Source organism: Schistocerca gregaria, chromosome 1 (genome assembly GCF_023897955.1).
Source record: "Schistocerca gregaria isolate iqSchGreg1 chromosome 1, iqSchGreg1.2, whole genome shotgun sequence".
NCBI lineage: Eukaryota > Metazoa > Arthropoda > Insecta > Orthoptera > Acrididae > Schistocerca > Schistocerca gregaria.
In genome coordinates this window covers 1,134,086,476-1,134,103,556 of record NC_064920.1, presented here as the reverse complement: position 1 = coordinate 1,134,103,556, position 17,081 = coordinate 1,134,086,476, and the positions used below count along the sequence as shown (strand labels likewise).

The window sequence follows — 17,081 nt, the reverse complement described above, 5'->3', positions numbered from 1 at the left end:
ATAACAGGGCACCGAATAATATTAACAGTCAGTGGATGCAGCTGCAAAAATCTTTCATTCACGTAAAACGTTGAATTCCAACACAAGTCTCAATACGCCAGAAATACTCTGAAAACATGAATAAAGTTAGTGGTGGTTAAATGACGCTGAAACTATGGTCCACTTTGCCACTCCCCGAATTATCAGAGGCCGGTCTCGGTGGCCGAGCGGTTCTAGGCACTTCAGTCAGGAGCCGCGCGACAACTACGGTCGCAGGTTCGAATCCTGCCTCGGGCATGGATGTGTGTGACGTTCTTAGGTTACTTAGGTTTACGTAGTTCTAAGTTCTAGGGGACTGAGGCCACAGCAGTTAAGTCCCTTAGTGCTCAGAGCCATTTTTTTTTGAATTATCAGAATAACCTAGGGAGAAAAAAAAAACAGTTGTTATTAAAGGCCCCCACGCGAGATAATAAATTCAAAATGTTAAACACGATGCTTAACTGTTAGCAACTGACCTAAGTGAACATAAGCCATATGCGGCAACCATGGGTCAAATTTAAAAAATATTCATATCCACTCAAGTAAGACATTAACTATGGAAATCAGAAAAGGTAAACTTTCAGTGTCAGTTTTCGTATGAGATCCGAAGGGACAACAACTAGTTAAGCGAAAAGTCCGTAACGAATAGCTTTACTCTGTGGTCATTTTGGAGTACCGGATTCATAGCCTTCGATGTCGTTTGTGAGACTTAATCTACTCAGGCTAACTTCCTTCTGAAGGCGCTTCACCAAGTTAAAAGCAAGGCCTAGACTGCAGGAACGCACAGGACTACACTAAGAACTTTCTCACTCGGTCACAACATAGAGTAGTATGACAATGTATCACTCATACTGCATCACCGCTGATAATATCACAATTCACGCCAGACTCACCACCCAATCGGCAAGCTGGGCAGATCCACTTAAGGTTGGTTGGTTTGTGGGGGTTAAAGGGACCAGACTGCTACGGTCATCGGTCCCCATCCACAGACTGGCCGGCTCACCGGACCTCGACACAAATCCGCCGGGCGGATTCGTGCCTGGGACCAGGCACTCCTTCCCTCCCGGAATGCGGTGCGTTAGACCGCACGGCCAACCGGGCGGGCTCCTCTTAAGGGGAAGGTACCAGTGAAATTTCATTCCGGTTGCAAAAAAATCGCGGGGGGTTGAAAATTTATTTCGTAACATATCTTGACGTGTTTACTTTAGTGGGCAGATCCAATTTGCTAAATAAAATTTCTTTCACCATTTTTCGACTTTTGAATTCTGAGTAAAAAATAATTTTTTCGAACCCAACCGTGGAGTTGTTGGTTATTACGGACTGTATTCACAAAAATGTTTTGAGCAAAAACACTTTTAAAATTTGCAGAGGAATAGCATTTTTTCGTTTCGACCATTTTGGTTTGTTTTTTTCTTCAGAGAATGTGAAGTATAGTTACCTGTTGAACATTACATACATAAGAAAAGTGTAAACAAATTACAAACATTTTGTATTTATGATATGTGACAAGAGCTTATCGTAAAACTGTATTAATATGGATTTATACAATGTTCGACCCAGTATGAAGGAAGAATAAATAAAAGACGACATTAAACGTTACATAAATTTGTTCTTTACTTGCACTTTATACATAACATCACACATTTCTGTCTCTGCTGCGTCCGCACGGGTGGGACTTTAGACGAGGATATGGCTGGCCACGCGAAATGAAAGAGGGTCATTTGGCCGCCAGGCATCGTGCTGGCATCACTCGCCGGACTTGCGCGTCACGTTAGAGTTGGTAGACTGCAGGGGCATTGGCCGCTAGAGTGTATGTATGGATCGTGGTATGAATGAAATTATGTGAAGAAACTGGACTGGGTTTGAATGTCGATCATTTGCTCAAACCCGAACCTCACACACCGCTGCCACTCATCCTGACGAGAAACCTTCATAAATACGAGGATTGGAAATATTGGCAACTACTTGTTCACAACCGATACAAAAGAGTTATATTTTTGCCCCTATGACTGTCCTTCAAAGTAGTCACCAGCGTTGTGTAGAACCCGTTGCCAGCGACGTTGAAGGCGTAGTATACCGTTAGCAGAGCATATTCTGTTGATGGTGCGAATGGAGCGGTCTACTGCCTTTCGAATCTCTGGAACAGTTCTGAAGCGAATACCACGAAGTCGTTCTTCCATCTTCGGAATCCAATCAAAGCCACAAGGACTTAAGTGCGGGGAGTGTGGTGGATGGTACAACACTTCCCAGTCCCATCGACCGAACAGGGCAGCCACAGCTGTATGCGCCCGCGCATTGTCGTGCAAAATGATGGGTGGGCTGCACGGAAAGTGTTGCCGCTTCTTTCTCAAAGCATTATGGGTCACCGCGAAAGCCAAAAGTACGTCAGAGCCCAGTTTGGTGAAAGTTATAGTGATTCTCGTGTACAACTGTGATGATGTTGTTATAACGCATTTCGTTCCTCCACGTCAGACCATCAATGCACAGTATTACTGTGAATTTAAGGTGCGTCACCTGCGACCAGCTTTGCGAAAGAAGCGGCGACACTTTCCGTGCAGCCCACCCATCATTTTACGCGACAATGCGCGGGCGCATTCAGCGCAAGCTGTGGCTGCTCTGTTCAGTCGATGGGACTGGGAAGTGCTGTACCATCCACCACACGCCCCGAACTTAAGTGCTTGTGGCTTTGATCTGATTCTGAAGATGGAAGAACCACTTCGTGGCATTCGCTTCAGAACTGTTCCAGAGATTCGACAGGCACGTTGTAGGTATCGCCACCGGGGCCCACCTCTGCATCTACATGATTACTCTGCAATTCACATTTAAGTGCTTGGCAGAGGGTTCATCGAACCACAATCATACTATCTCTCTGCCATTCCACTCACGAACAGCGCGCGGGAAAAACGAACACCTAAACGTTTCTGTTCGAGGTCTGATTTCTCCTATTTTATTTTGATGATCATTCCTACCTATGTAAGTTTTTCGCATTCGGAGGAGGAAGTTGGTGACTGAAATTTGGTAAATAGATCTCGTCGCGAACGAAAAACGTCTTTGCTTTAATGATTTCTATCCCAACTCGCGTATCATATCTGCCACACTCTCTCCCCTATTACGTGATAATACAAAACGAGCTGCCCTTTTTTGCACCCTTTCGATGTCCTCCGTCAATCCCTCCTGTTAAGGATCCCACACCGCACAGCAATATTCTAACAGAGGACGAACGAGTGTAGTGTAAGCTGTCTCTTTAGTGGACTTGTTGCATCTTCTAAGTGTCCTGCCAATGAAACGCAACCTTTGGCTCGCCTTCCCCAGAATATTGTGTATGTGGTCTTTCCAACTGAAGTTCGTAATTTTAGCACCCAGATACTTAGTTGAATTAACAGCCTTGAGAACTGTACTATTTATCAAGTAATCGAATTCCAACGGATTTCTTTTGGAACTCATGTGGATCACCTCACATTTTACGTTATTTATCATCAACTGCCACCTGCTACACCATGCAGCAATCTTTCCTAAATCGCTTTGCAACTGATACTGGTCTTCGGATGACCTTACTAGGCGGTAAATTACAGCATCATCTGCGAACAACCTAAGAGAACTGCTCAGATTGTCACCCAGGTCATTTATATAGAACAGCAGAGGTCCCAGGACGCTTCCCTGGGGAACACCTGATACCACTTCAATTTTACTCTATGATTTGCCGTCCATTACTACGATTCATTTGCGTATCACAGCATCTTCTTCCTGTCTGTTAAATTTCGCGTCTGTGGCACGTTATCTTCGTGGTGTAGCAATTTTAATCACCAGTAGTGTATTTGGCGGATCACAAAGACTCAGCAATACAACCTGCAATGAAAAATGTGAAGGTGGAACAAATCAAGTGTGTCGAATGTGGCCAATAAATAATTCGTAGTAAACTGTGGAACGTTGGAAGTTGGAGTGACAGTAAATTATACGTGGGGCGGGGGTTGGTAGGAAACAAGTAAGATACTGCTACCGCCTCGGATCCCAGTCTTGGATCCGTGCCTGGTAAACGCGCCTCTAGCAGACAAAGGATGGGGCCCCTCCACGCCCACAGCAACGTGGTGACCAAACCAAAAATTCTACTGTCACCTCCGTACAACATGTTAGATTTTGAGTCAGGAGTCACAGGATGCGGGCTGTGATGTTATCCATGCGTCTGGGTAAAATTACTCATTAACATGGTCCATCAGGAGATAGAAAGTGGACGATAAGCGATCGAAGGGTAGCGGTTGTAAGGGCAGAGGAAAAAAAGTACCAAGGCAAGAGCCAAGGGAAAAAAACCTCTGCGACAGTAGGACGGGTAGCAAGGGCAGCAGCGGCTTGCTATCTGCGACAGTGCATGCAAGGTGTGGTTGTGTTAGTCGAGGTATCGTGCATCGTTACCTTTGTCGTTGTTGGAGCTTGTTGCGGCGCTTGCTGCAGTTACTGCGTCCCTGCAACAGTTCGAGGTCGTTATACATTAGTGGGCGATCGGTCATAGATCGGCTCACAGACAGTACAGGGGGTTTACGTGCTGTGTACAGTACGGTTTCCCTGCGGTTGCTTGTTTTTCGGCTGGTCGAACATCTGGGGTTACTAGTAGTAGCTATGTTGAAGGGGCTCGCCAATACTGTCGTGTTAGTGTGCTATGGACCATAGATGTTTAGTTCGTAGCCAATAGTGCCTTTGGTCTGTTATGCTTCCATCTATGGTTGTGGTCGTAGTTACCCAGAGAAAGGATAAAAGGGTTGCGCGAGTGTCTCGTGTTATTGTACAGTCGTGTGGAGAGTTTTTGGAATACCTGCAAGATGGTATCTAGCAGGTATTCCCGATGAAGTTCCGCGATGCGTGTGTAGCGCGGAGCTTTGCTTATAATTTTGAGTACTTTGTATGAGCTGCAGACGGCGCAGGCGTGTGGGCGCAGCGTATCCCCAGACAGGGGCTGCCTACGTCATCAGGGGTCGAAAAAGTGTCATGTACATGGACCTAGACACTTTCCTATTCAGTGTACTACGCCTGTTAAGCATAGGGTAGAGTTGTTTGAGCCTCGCGTTTGCTTTGTTGGTCCCCTCAGAGTAGTTTCCTGTCCAGCCAGACACCGAGGTATCTGACCTCGCGGAAACGTATTGGGCGTGTGTGTAGTGTTACTGGGTTGCAGTGCTGATGTATGCGCAGTTGCTTCGGTCTTCTAGTGAACGGAACGGCTTCGCACTTGTCGACGCCATTTGACCAGCTAAGGCTCCGCCGTTCTGAGTGCAGTCTGTGGCAGAGGCGCTGTGTGGACAGGGGGTGTAGAGCAGAGCAGGCGACGATCCCCCGGGCGGCGCGCCCCTAGTGGAGGGTCGCGCCGCCAGGGGCGCTGGCGCGGCCGGGATCGGCGTCGGCGCATCCCGCGCGCGCAGCCGGGGGTTGGCCGGCCGCCCCGGCGTCTGAGGCCGGCAGAGCGGGGCCAGGGCCCCGGCAGTCGCGAGCGCGCCGCCCGCACGGTCGCACGCTCACGCAGACACTGTGTGTTACGTCACGGCGCACACTCGCCGCGACCTCCGTGGCGGCGTGCGTGCCAGCGCCCGCTCGCGGGGCGCGACCCGCAGTCCCGAAAGCTCCCACTCACTGCCGGCGACCCGCTAAACTCCATATAAAAAAATATTACCGAGTGCTACTTTCACGAAACTGCAGTAGGCGTGTTATTTCACAGCTTTCAACCTCAGCAGTCGAAGCCACTACTCGCTTCTCTTCCAGTCGAATTGACGAACCGTTGTCCCCTCCGTAACTTTCGACAGAGTGCTCGAATTAAATAATAACAGCTGCGCGGTACCTGTTGTGTTTTGTTTGGTGTGCTGCCACCCCTCGAGAGGGGTGCGCTGTGTTTTTGCGATGAGGCGGTGGACGGCTGTCTAGCGATGGTGATGCGACGTCCGAAGATGTCGGTGGAGAAGACATCGCGGCTCGTGATGCTGTCACCCCTGCTGCTGCTTTTACTGGCGCCGGGGATGTCGTTAGGCGTCACACACTCCAAAGGTAAGCCGGCATCGGACTCGGGCATCCACGTGCTGCTCTGCGCGGATGGCGTCAGTTAGAAAGCCTCCGAAGACGGCAAACACAGTCCAGTGTCGCTGTGTTCAACCGTAATGTATTCGTTAACATCGAAAGTATCGATAAAGTTCTGTTTATCTCTTGGAATGACCGTTAAACGTGACTAAAATTCTCAAATACACGGCCAACCGAAACGTTCGTTTGATTCGCCAGTCATTGTATCTACGTACATTATGGAAATATTTATGCTGTTCTGCATCAATTACACGTTTTCGCCGACAAATGAAACTGCCATTTTTAATTTACCATGCTTTTCAACTCCTCCGTTGTATGAGTAACAGATGCAATACGGATAACAACAGTTTCTTGATATACTTGTAAAAGATATGATGAGAAACAGCTGATCAGTGTCTCTGTTTATATGAGAAATATTGCAATTGTCCTATAGATACAAACGACATTGAAATAAAAAAAAGGAACAGCCTTCCACGGATACTTCCCGTTTACCAATAATATCTTAATTCAACGGAAATATCACCATCTGCGATAAGACATCCTGTGCTAGACGGGGGCATTACGACTAATTAAACAGCCCCTAAATTCAGGAGAACTACTGCCAAACTTTTTCGTAACTGTGCTGAATGAGGCGTTTAATAACAGCTTTAAAAGTTCGCCGGCGTTGCGTCGGATGGTACTGTTTAAACTGCCTGTTTAAACTGTAGTTTACAGTCTAACTAATACCATCAGTCGCTACGCTTATGAATCTTTCAGTCATTCCTAACTGTTGGAACGTTAGTTAAACAGCTGGTGAATTGGCTCCAAGACACTTCCTCTCCAAACACAGGCAGCAGAAATATTCATCTAACAATTTGGGGGATGGTGTCCACGTGTGGCACGAAAATATATGTTCTTCAGTTCCGCAACTGCCACGTTTCGTCGACGAAGAATATTGTTGTTGCCGGTGGTAATGTGGAAATTTAATACAGTTACCAACTGTTGGCCTGAAATGCAGTCGGCAAACGTGTCTGTATGTAGAGGTAATACCAAGTCTCCTTCATAATTTTCGGGATTAGCAAACAACACTGTATGAACAACATAACATTTTCCCCGGATGTCTTCATTCAACTTTTGTTATTTCGTAGGGATCGATAGTTATTACAAAAATTATCACATTACCGCTTACAGGGCAGTGCCATCGACAAATTTAGTTTGAAGACTTACAAAAATTTCGTCTAAAGCTGAGTACGTCTACTGATGGCAATGACTTTCTTAAACCGGTAACTCAAACATTTTGTAATTACTATCGGTCCTGGTTAGTGAAAAACATTATGACTGAAGGCAAGTGAATCGCACGAGTTCCATACGACGCCGTCGATCCGTGGGAATTAACGGCGTGTCAATTCAATGTTAATGTAATTTCCTATATGACATCGAATGCTGGATAAAAACTTCCACCAGAATTCGTTATACATACCGATTACACCTATAAAGGATTAAACACATCTTAAGATGATAATCAGTTGCCGAAACACGTGCTGTGACTATTGTAACTATTAAACATCTTTAACAAATTATTGTACACACCTGTCCACGTTTCGCCTCAGTGTTTTCTCATTCCATTTGCCCACCTCTCATAAGTCACCTGTTCGGTCTTTTAAGCTAATACAATGGCAGGCATAAAGCTTAAGCGACATCGGCCATCCGCTATCACAGAAAATCTCTAAGTTATTACCGTTGACTGAAAATAATTCGAAGACAAACTACAGTTTTGAATGACTCTTGTAGCCTTATGCTACTATGCACGTGTACGTGGCCGATCAACGCCACAACAAAAACAAATGAACTCTGGAGCGTCACCCTGTAACTTCCGCCCGAAGTTACCACGTTACGCCATCGTTGCACAGAAACAACAAACACAACTGTTGTTGATTGGCTTTTAATGCCGGTCACATACAAAGTTCATTCAGGAGTGAAATACGGTATTCTGACCGTAACACTACATTTAGTTTTTCGTGTGTTTTATGTTTATACTAACGATCCTCTGCGGCTTTGCAAGTGCAGCTGTTAGTATCTACCCCCGGACGGCCTGTCTGAAGTAGTGGTAATTTTGTTTAGAGGGCACTGCGTAGAGTCGTTATTAAAGGTTTAAAGTACGGCGGGAGGTAACTGAATGTTGATTCCGAATTGTAGTATAACTCAATCTATTTAAGCAGCACACGCCAGGAGAAATGGCATTTCAAGCTGTTTGCAGAACAATTCCGTTGCCGCCAACGCTGATTTACGAAAGGACGACGAATGTAAGAGAAATCAGGGGTCGTATATAGGCATACCGGTATAGGCAATGATTTTCACTCGATTTGTGAGTGGAGCAGGAAAGGCAACGACGAGTAGTGTTAAAAGGTACCCTCTGCCAAGCGCCTTTCGGAATATGTATGTACAAAGTCCTGGGGAGGCACTACTTAATCACTTAGTCCAGCCAGTTTGAAGGAAATATTTTTAATTACGTACGCAAACTATCCTGTTGAATCTACTAGTCGCATCAAAATTCTTACAGTAGTTCCTGAATTGGCCTTCACATACTGAGTGAAAAACGTGACAGTGGACTTTAATCATCAAAAGGAAAATAAGTTTCCTTTAATTTACGTCTATGGTCACAAACTTTTTGTTAACAGATTACTGGTTTCGGTCTTTAATGACCATCATCAGATCTCTTTTTAACAATCTTACTTTTGTCGTGTTCTTATTTTTTTTGCTTTTTATTACTGTAATGCCTTCTGTACGTTATAAACTCATTACAGACTTCAACTATTGTATCGCCCATTATTTTCGCTGTTTCAAGTAATTATTGAAAACTGGTGTTTGCCGATATTTTCGACATCTGGTGAACGTACAACACAAACATCTTGTGGCTACTGTACGGCTTTGAACAGTAGTGCTACTCACAACAAGACTCGTGCATATGATGTTATTTTTATATATTTGATGATGCTGGTGCTGATTCCGCATTTAACATTTGACGATGTCGCTATGGCTGCAGTACATTAGAGCTTCGGTTTTTTTTTTTGTTTTTTTTAAATCATGTATGCCTCTTCATACTTAAAGCGCACAAATTTATATATTGTCAGTACTACTTTTCATTATAGCCTATGTATTGTTTTTAAGCTGAAGACAATCTGCGAGTGTATTTATGTTTTTTCCCATTTTTGCTGCAGATCTGATGATGGTCATTAAAGACCGAAACCGGTAATCTGTTAACAAACATTTTGTGACCATAGACGTAAATTAAAGGAGACTTATTGTATATACGAGTCGCTGTTCTTTCGCGACAATGTCGCATCTTGTGAAAAGGAAAATACATACGAACTACCGGTTTTGTGCAGATTCTGAAGTGATGCTGTTAAATTAGTAACTATTTAAGTCGGGGGGGGGGGGGGGAGAACTTTCCTAGGAGACCTCACGACTGAGTTAAATGTTTTGTCTGAAAGTAAATGACAGCATCATCTACGACGGCTACTGAGATTGTCTGCTATGTCCTTAATACAGATCGGGAACAAGAGAGGGCCATTAACACTTCCTTTGGGAACGCCGGATATTACTTCTGTTTTACTCGATGACTTTCCGTCTATTACTACGAACTGTGACCTTTCTGGCAGGAAATCGCGAATCCAGTTGCACTACTGAGGCGATATTCCGTAGGCACGCAGTTTGGTTAGAAGACTCTTGTGAGGAACGGTGTCGAAAGCCTTCTGTAAATCTAAAAATGTAGAATCAATTTGTCATCCCTTGTCGATAGCACTTATTACTTCATGAGTATAAAGAGCTAGTTGTGTTTCACAAGAACGACATTTTCTGAAACCGTGCTGAATATGTGTCAATAAATCGTTTTCTTCGAGGTACTTAATAATGTTCGAATACAGTACATGTTCCAATATATGTAGATGTACAAAGTTCTGGGGAAGCACTACATAACAGACAATCACCGCTTAATTCAGCTAGTTTGAAGGAAATATTTTTAACTACACACGCGAACTATACTGTTGAATCCACTAGTCGTATCAAAAAAATTCTTACAGTAGTTCCTGAATTGGCCTTCACAAACAGACTGAAAAACGCCACAGTGAAGTTTAAGTTATAGTGTTTATAAATGAATCATCAAAAGGAAAATACACGCGACGTGACGGTTTTGTGCAGATTCTGAAGTGATGCTATTGTAATTCGCAACTATGTAAGTGGGGGGAAACTTTCCTAGGAGACCTCACGACTGAGCCAATTTTTTTGTCTGAAAGTAATTCGTTGCTATCCACTGATCCGTTCACTGGAGAAGCCCAGAAGACCTCATCACCTCCGCAGTTCTGTCGTTTGAAAGTGATTCGTTGCTCATCGCTGATCCGTACACCCGAGTGGTACGTGCGATGACCGAGGACGCGGAGCGACGTTGACTCCAGCCACATTTCCGTGCTTTGGCACAATCAGCGCACGCGGTTCAATTAACAATGGCCGCGGCGTGCTGCTTGTTCCCACACGAGCGGGCGGAACGCGGGTCACCTGTTCCATTATTAGCTGCCTAATTGCCGGCTGCCGCGATAAACGCCTCTGCGTCCTCCTCCCACGGAACTGACGCAGCGCCGGCGCGAGGGACGACGCCTTCCCGAGTCCCGAAGACGCTACTGCTGCCGCTGGCGCAGCACGTGGTCGCTGGCGGAGCCGGCGGAAAAAAACGCGACGCTCGGCCGCAGAGCGGGAACGAAATGACTCAGATCAGCGACTTCTTGCTGCCCCGCTCCCACACACACGTACACACAGGCACGGCGTGCTTCGCTGGCGCGTCGACCTTCGCTCCGACTGCGATCTCACAGCTACTCCGAAAGAATTTCGAGAGAGCAGTGACCGGAACGTAAACAAGTGTCAGTAGTGACGAGATCTGTCGTAAATCAGTTTCATGCGCATTCTGCTGTTGTTGTGGTCTTTAGTCCAAAAGCTGTTTTGGACCAGCTCGCCATGCAAGTGCCCCATTGTGAACGAAGGTATGAGTATATGAAATAAGTTCACAGATATGTTAGTGGCTAGAAGACTTCTTAAATGATACCGTCTCCATCGCCAGCCGCCGTGGACGAGCAGTTCTCGGCGCTCCCGTTCGGAACCGCGCTGCTGCTACGGTCGCAGGTTCGAATCCTGCCTCAGGCATGGATGTAAATGATGTCCGTAGGATAGTTAGGTTTAAGTGGATCTAAGTCTAGGGGACTGATGACCTCAGACGTTAAGCCCCATATTGCTCAGAGCCAATTGAATTTGAAGTGTCTTCGACGCCGAGGAAGGATAATTGGCCCCCATTTTATCGATGGCAATCTAAATTGTGCAATGTATGCTTATTTCCTACGTAATGTTCTATGACTGCTACTACAAGATGTTTCACTGCATCACAGAATGGCGATGAACTTCCAGCATGATGTATGTGCGGCACACAGTTCGCTTGCGGTTGAAGCGGCATTGAACAGCATATTTCGCGACAGGTGGATTGCTCGTCGAAGCACCATACCGTGGCCTGGACTTTCACCGGATCTGACGTCCACGGATTTCTTTCTGTGGGGAAAGTTGAAGGATCGTGATCCACCGACAACGCCTGACAACATGCGTCAGCACATTGTAAATGCATGTGCGAACATTAGGCGAACCACTCCTTGTTGAGAGGAATGTTGTTACGAGCATTGCCAAATGCACTGACGTTGACGGACATCATTTTGAGTATTTATCGCATTAATGTGGTTCAGTGGCTCAAATGGCTCTGAGCACTATGCGACTTAACTTCCAAGGTCATCTACTCGCCTGGAACTTAGAACTAATTAAACCTAACTAACCGAAAGGACATCACACACATCCATGCCCGAGGCAGGATTCGAACCTGCGACCGTAGCGGTCGCTCGGTTCCAGACTGTAGCGCCTAGAACCGAACGGCCACGCATTAATGTGGTATTTACAGGTAATCACGCTGTAACATCATGCATTCTCAGAAATGATAAGTTCACAAAGGTACATGTGTCACATTGGAACAACGAAATAATATATTCAAACGTACCTACGTTCTCTGTTTTAATTTAGAAAACCTACCTGTTACCAACTGTTCGTCTAAAATTGTGAAGCATATGTTTGTGACTATTACAGCGCCATCTATCACAAAGCGAAAAAGGTGGTCCAACTAGGACATTCATATTTCTTTACGTACTACACGAATATGTAATAAAAATGGGGGTTCCCATTTAAAAAAAGGCAGATGATATCCGTTTGACCTAAGGTAGCGGGCCAACCATAGCGCCATCTGGTTTCCCTCTTCAAGTCAGACAAGTTTCTTTCTTTGTAGTTTTTTCGTTTCACGCTTATTTCGTAAGATATTTGGCCCGGTCACGATCAATGGACCACCCTGTATAACATTTCCAGTTGGTGTGCTGAATGGCAGCTGGCCATAAATGTGCAAATATGTAAGTTAATGTGGCTGAATAGGAAGATCAAACATGTAACGTTCGGATACAGTGTTACCAGCTTCCTGTTTGACACAGTCAAGTCATTTGAGTTTAACGTTGCAAAGCATTATGAGGAGGAACGAGCATGAGAGAATTGTGGTAGGGAAGCCGAATGGTCGTATTCGGTTTATTGGAAGAGTTTTAGGAAACAGTGGATCTCCTATAAAGGAGACGACGTATAGGACGCTGGTGTGACCTATTCGTGAGTACTGCTCGAATGTTTGGGATCCGTACCGGTTTGGACTGAAGGAAGACATCGAAGCAATTCAGCGGCGGGCTGCTACATTTGTTACCGGTAGGTTGGAACAACACGCAAGTGTTACGGAGACGTTTCACGAACTCAAATTGGAATCCGTGGAGGGAAGGCGTCGTTCTTTTCGAGAAATACTACTGAGAAAATTGAGATAACCGGCATTTGAAGCTGGCTGCCGAACGATTCTACTGCCGCCAACATACATGGCGCGTAAGGACCATGGAAATAAGATTCGAGAAATTAGGTCTCATACGGAGTCATAGAGACAGTCATTTTTCCGTCGCTCTGTTTCGAGTGGAACAGGAAAGGAAATGAGTAGTAGTTGTAGAGGGTAGCCTCCCCCACACACGGTACGGTGGCTTGTTCAAAATCAATGTAGATGGAGAAGTCTATCGTGTGCGTAAATGCCGCAACCTACATCCTTTCGAACCTGATTACTACGTTAAACCCATAATCTCCCTTTGCAACTTTTATTACCACCCACACTTCATTCCATTATGAAATTGACGATTCCTTGACGCCTCAGGATGTCTTCTACCAACCGATCCCTTTCTTAATCGTGCCATCAATTTATATTTCCCCGTATTCGATTCAGTACCTCCTCATTTGTGATTCGATCTACCCATCTGATCTTCAGCATTCTTTTCTAACATCAAGTTTCAAAAACTTACGTTAACTATGTGTCTTATTTTCCAATCGTTCGCTTTAGATTACCGTACAAAACTACGGTCCATACAGAAACCTTCAGAATAGACTTCCTAACACTTAAATTGTCCGCCCCGATAGTTGAGTGGTCAGCGTGATAGCTTGCCGTCCTACGGACCCCGGTTCGATTCCCGGCTGGGACGGAGATTTTCTCCGGTAAGGGAGTGTGTGTTATCTTCATTATCATTTCACCCACATCCGGAGGGCAGATCGCTCAACGTGGCTTCGAATGTAATAAGACCTGCACCAGGCGACCGGACCTGCACCGCGAGGGGCCTCCCAGCCAATGACGCCAAACGCTCATTCCCATTTTTTCAGCCCTTAAATTTGCATGTTGACTAATCGTATTTTTTCAGAAATGCTTTTTCTCCTATTTCCACTCTTTAATTTATACCTTTCCTATTTCGGTCATCATATGTTATTTTGTTGCCCAAATAGCAAAACTCGTCTACTACTTTCACATTCGGTGCGCAGCTCGTCGTCGTGAGGTAGCGTTCTCGCTTCCCACGCCCGGGTTTCCGGGTTCGATTCCCGGCGGGGTCAGGGATTTTCTCTGCCTCGTGATGACTGGGTGTTGTCTGATGTCCTTAGGTTAGTTAGGTTTAAGTAGTTCTAAGTTCTAGGGGACTGATGACCATAGATGTTAAGTCCCATAGTGCCCAGATCCATTTGAACTGCTTTCACTTTCCTAATCTAATTTTCCTCAGCATCGTCTGATTTAATTCGACTGCATTCCCTTGCTTTACTTTTATTGAGTTTCATATTATGATTTCTTTTGAAGACAGAATTACAATGTCATCGGCAAACCTCAGCATTTTCATTCTTTTCCGTGAACTGTAATTCCTTCCCCAAATATCTCCTTGCTTTACTTCACAGCTTGCTCAGCCTACAGACGAATACCATCGGGGTAGGGTAGACTCCGTCTCAACCGTTTTCAGCTGTGCTTTCCCTTTCATATCCTTCAGCTCATATCTGCAGCCTGGTTCCTACACAACTTGCAAATAACAATTCCCTCCCTGTATTTTGTACTACCCACCTTGAAAATTTCAGAAAGTCAAGTATAGTCCACATTATCAAAAGCTTTGTCTAAATCTAGAAATCCTATCAACGTAAATCTTCTAAGATAACTCGTAGGATCAGCATTGCCTCACGTGTTTCTATACTCCTGCTGAACCCAAACTGTTACGTATCCAAAATCGAATGGTTTGCGACGCTCTTGTTTGTAGCGCGTCGTGCTTGCTGTACGCATCTCTGTGCAATTTTTGACCGTTTAGCCCATCGAGTACAAGTTCCGCTTTTTTAGCATTCGACAGGTCTTATTTTGTTATTTAATTTTATGGTCTGATACACTTTTGACGCAATATTCGTCATGGTGATCTATGGGAGTGAGGTCGTGTGCCCGAATTGCATAAAATTTGTTCTGTGTGCTATCATAATTTAACTGTTTGGGTATCGTACCTCATAACCGGAAATTGGGGTCCGCCCCCGGTAGCTGAATGGTCAGCGTGACGGATTGTCAATCCTCTGGGCCAGGGTTCGATTCCCGGCTAGGTCGGGGAATTTTCTCCGTCCAGGGACTGGGTGTTGTGCTGTTCTCATCATCATCCTATCATCCTCATCGACTGCAGGTCGCAGAAGTGGCGTCAAATTGAAAGACCGGAACCCGGCGAACGGTATGCCCGACGGGGCGTCCTAGCCATACGATTAAATAAATAAACCGGAAACTGGGGATCAGCCCAGTATTTCTCTTAATGAGCGTTATAAACCGCCTGAAAACGACCCTCAGCTTGGCTGGTGTACTAGTTTCTATCTACAACGTATGTGGATTTGCAGATTTGGAAAATTGGAGATTTCAGAAGGAAATTGGACTTTTTTCTAACTGTGATACGCTAGCAAAGTCAATTGATGCAAACTTCTCATCTGTATTCCACCTATCTTCCTTTCAAGTGTAAGAGATTTGCGGTGAAAATAAAGATATGTTTCTTTGCAACCATAAAAATAATCTTTTCCGATATAGTCTTTTCGCTGAGAGAGTGCCGTTACAAGAAAGAATTCTTCTGGCCGTCAACATCGCTGCGTGAATGGTGCAAGTGTGTCCGTACACTGACAATGATGAAGATATTTTCCACGATGAACGAAATATTGGCGTCAGTTGTATCAGGGCACCGAACTGTTACCGTCGAAGTCAGGTTTATCAATAAACAAACAACTTTTAAAAAAAGAAGGAAGAGAACAACTTCTGGTTGTGTAAAAACGTCGTGTGTAACATGCTTTAAGTACTTTGGACACTTTAAGAACCTGAGCGGGTCCATCTTTTAAATGACGGACGAATCTTGGGATATTTTATTACATCGCTACAGCTACATTCAGAAAGTGTTTACTGAAACTGGCTCCGGCCGCAGAAGGCTGCGCTCACGTAATGTGGAGATTTCCGCTGCCGTCATCGTGCGGTTTAAAACATTTTTAGCCTACTGCATCGCGTCATCTACCATAGTATTCTACTCAACAACTTGGCGTCACTGTTGGGGCCTTTCTCCGGAGCCTGAGGTGCAATTCCGTCGTAACGAACAGCGCGGGATAGCAGGGAGGTCTCAGACCTCTTGTCACGGTTCGCGCGGCTGCCCTCGTGGAAGGTTCGAGTCCTTCCTCGGGCATTGGTGCCTGTGTTTTCCTTAGCGTAAGGTAGTTTAAGTTAGATTATGTAGTGTGTAAGTCTAGGGACCGATGACCTCGGCAGTTTGGTCCCATAGAAACCTACCAGAAATTTAACTTTTACCGACGAAACGAAGGAGGCGAAAAGTAACGAAAGGATGCGGTACTTCGTTCTGAGAATGTTATAGCACAAAAAGAATCATTCATTTAAGATGTTTGTTCTAAAAACTCTGAGGTGTGTGTCCAGCATGAACAGTTATAGAGAAGTTCAAGGAAGTTTGTGGATTACTAGCACGCTGACATCACCTTCGTCATAAATAAAGAGATAGCTCGATTTCATGTTGTTTATAAACCTTACTGGTTGTGTTCTGGAAGAGTAGTTTTCACATTCGTCGGAACAAATTTGTTGATGTTGTCGTTGTTGCGGTCTTCATTATGAATGTTTGCTTTGATGCCTCCATCAACGCTAGTGTATGCTGTGCAAGCCTCTTGATATCCGATTGACTGCTGCGCATACATCCATCTGAACGTGTTTACAGTATTCAAGCTTTTAACTGCGTCTACATTTTCTACCCTCCACACTACCTTCCATTACCAAACTGACCAATCCTTGATGTTTCGTTGTGTCTCCTATTCAACTACCTGTCCTCTTAGTCAAGTTGTGCAATAAATTACTTTTCTCCGCAATTCGACTTAGTATCTATTCATTAGTTAGTCGATCTACACATCTCTCTTTCGCATTCCTCTGCAGTATCACATTTCAAAAGTTTTTTCCTCTTCTTCTCTGTGTGGCTTATCGTCTGTGTTTCAATTTCGTGCAAAGGTACACTCCAGATAAATACCTTCAGAAAATGGTTTCTAATCTCTAAATTTATATTCCCTGTAAACAAACTTCACTTTTT

General features: G+C 44.9%; 1 protein-coding gene across 1 annotated transcript in view; it reads left to right on the top strand.

The window, feature by feature from the left end:
- Positions 1-5,461: 5,461 nt before the first annotated feature.
- Positions 5,462-17,081, top strand: part of LOC126284025 (roundabout homolog 2-like) — a 1,608,695-nt gene continuing 1,597,075 nt past the window's right edge. Inside the window, exon 1 of the mRNA XM_049982578.1 lies at positions 5,462-6,039. Coding sequence (XP_049838535.1) covers positions 5,922-6,039 — 118 coding nt within the window. The 5' untranslated portion in view covers positions 5,462-5,921. The remainder of the gene's footprint in view (positions 6,040-17,081) is intronic.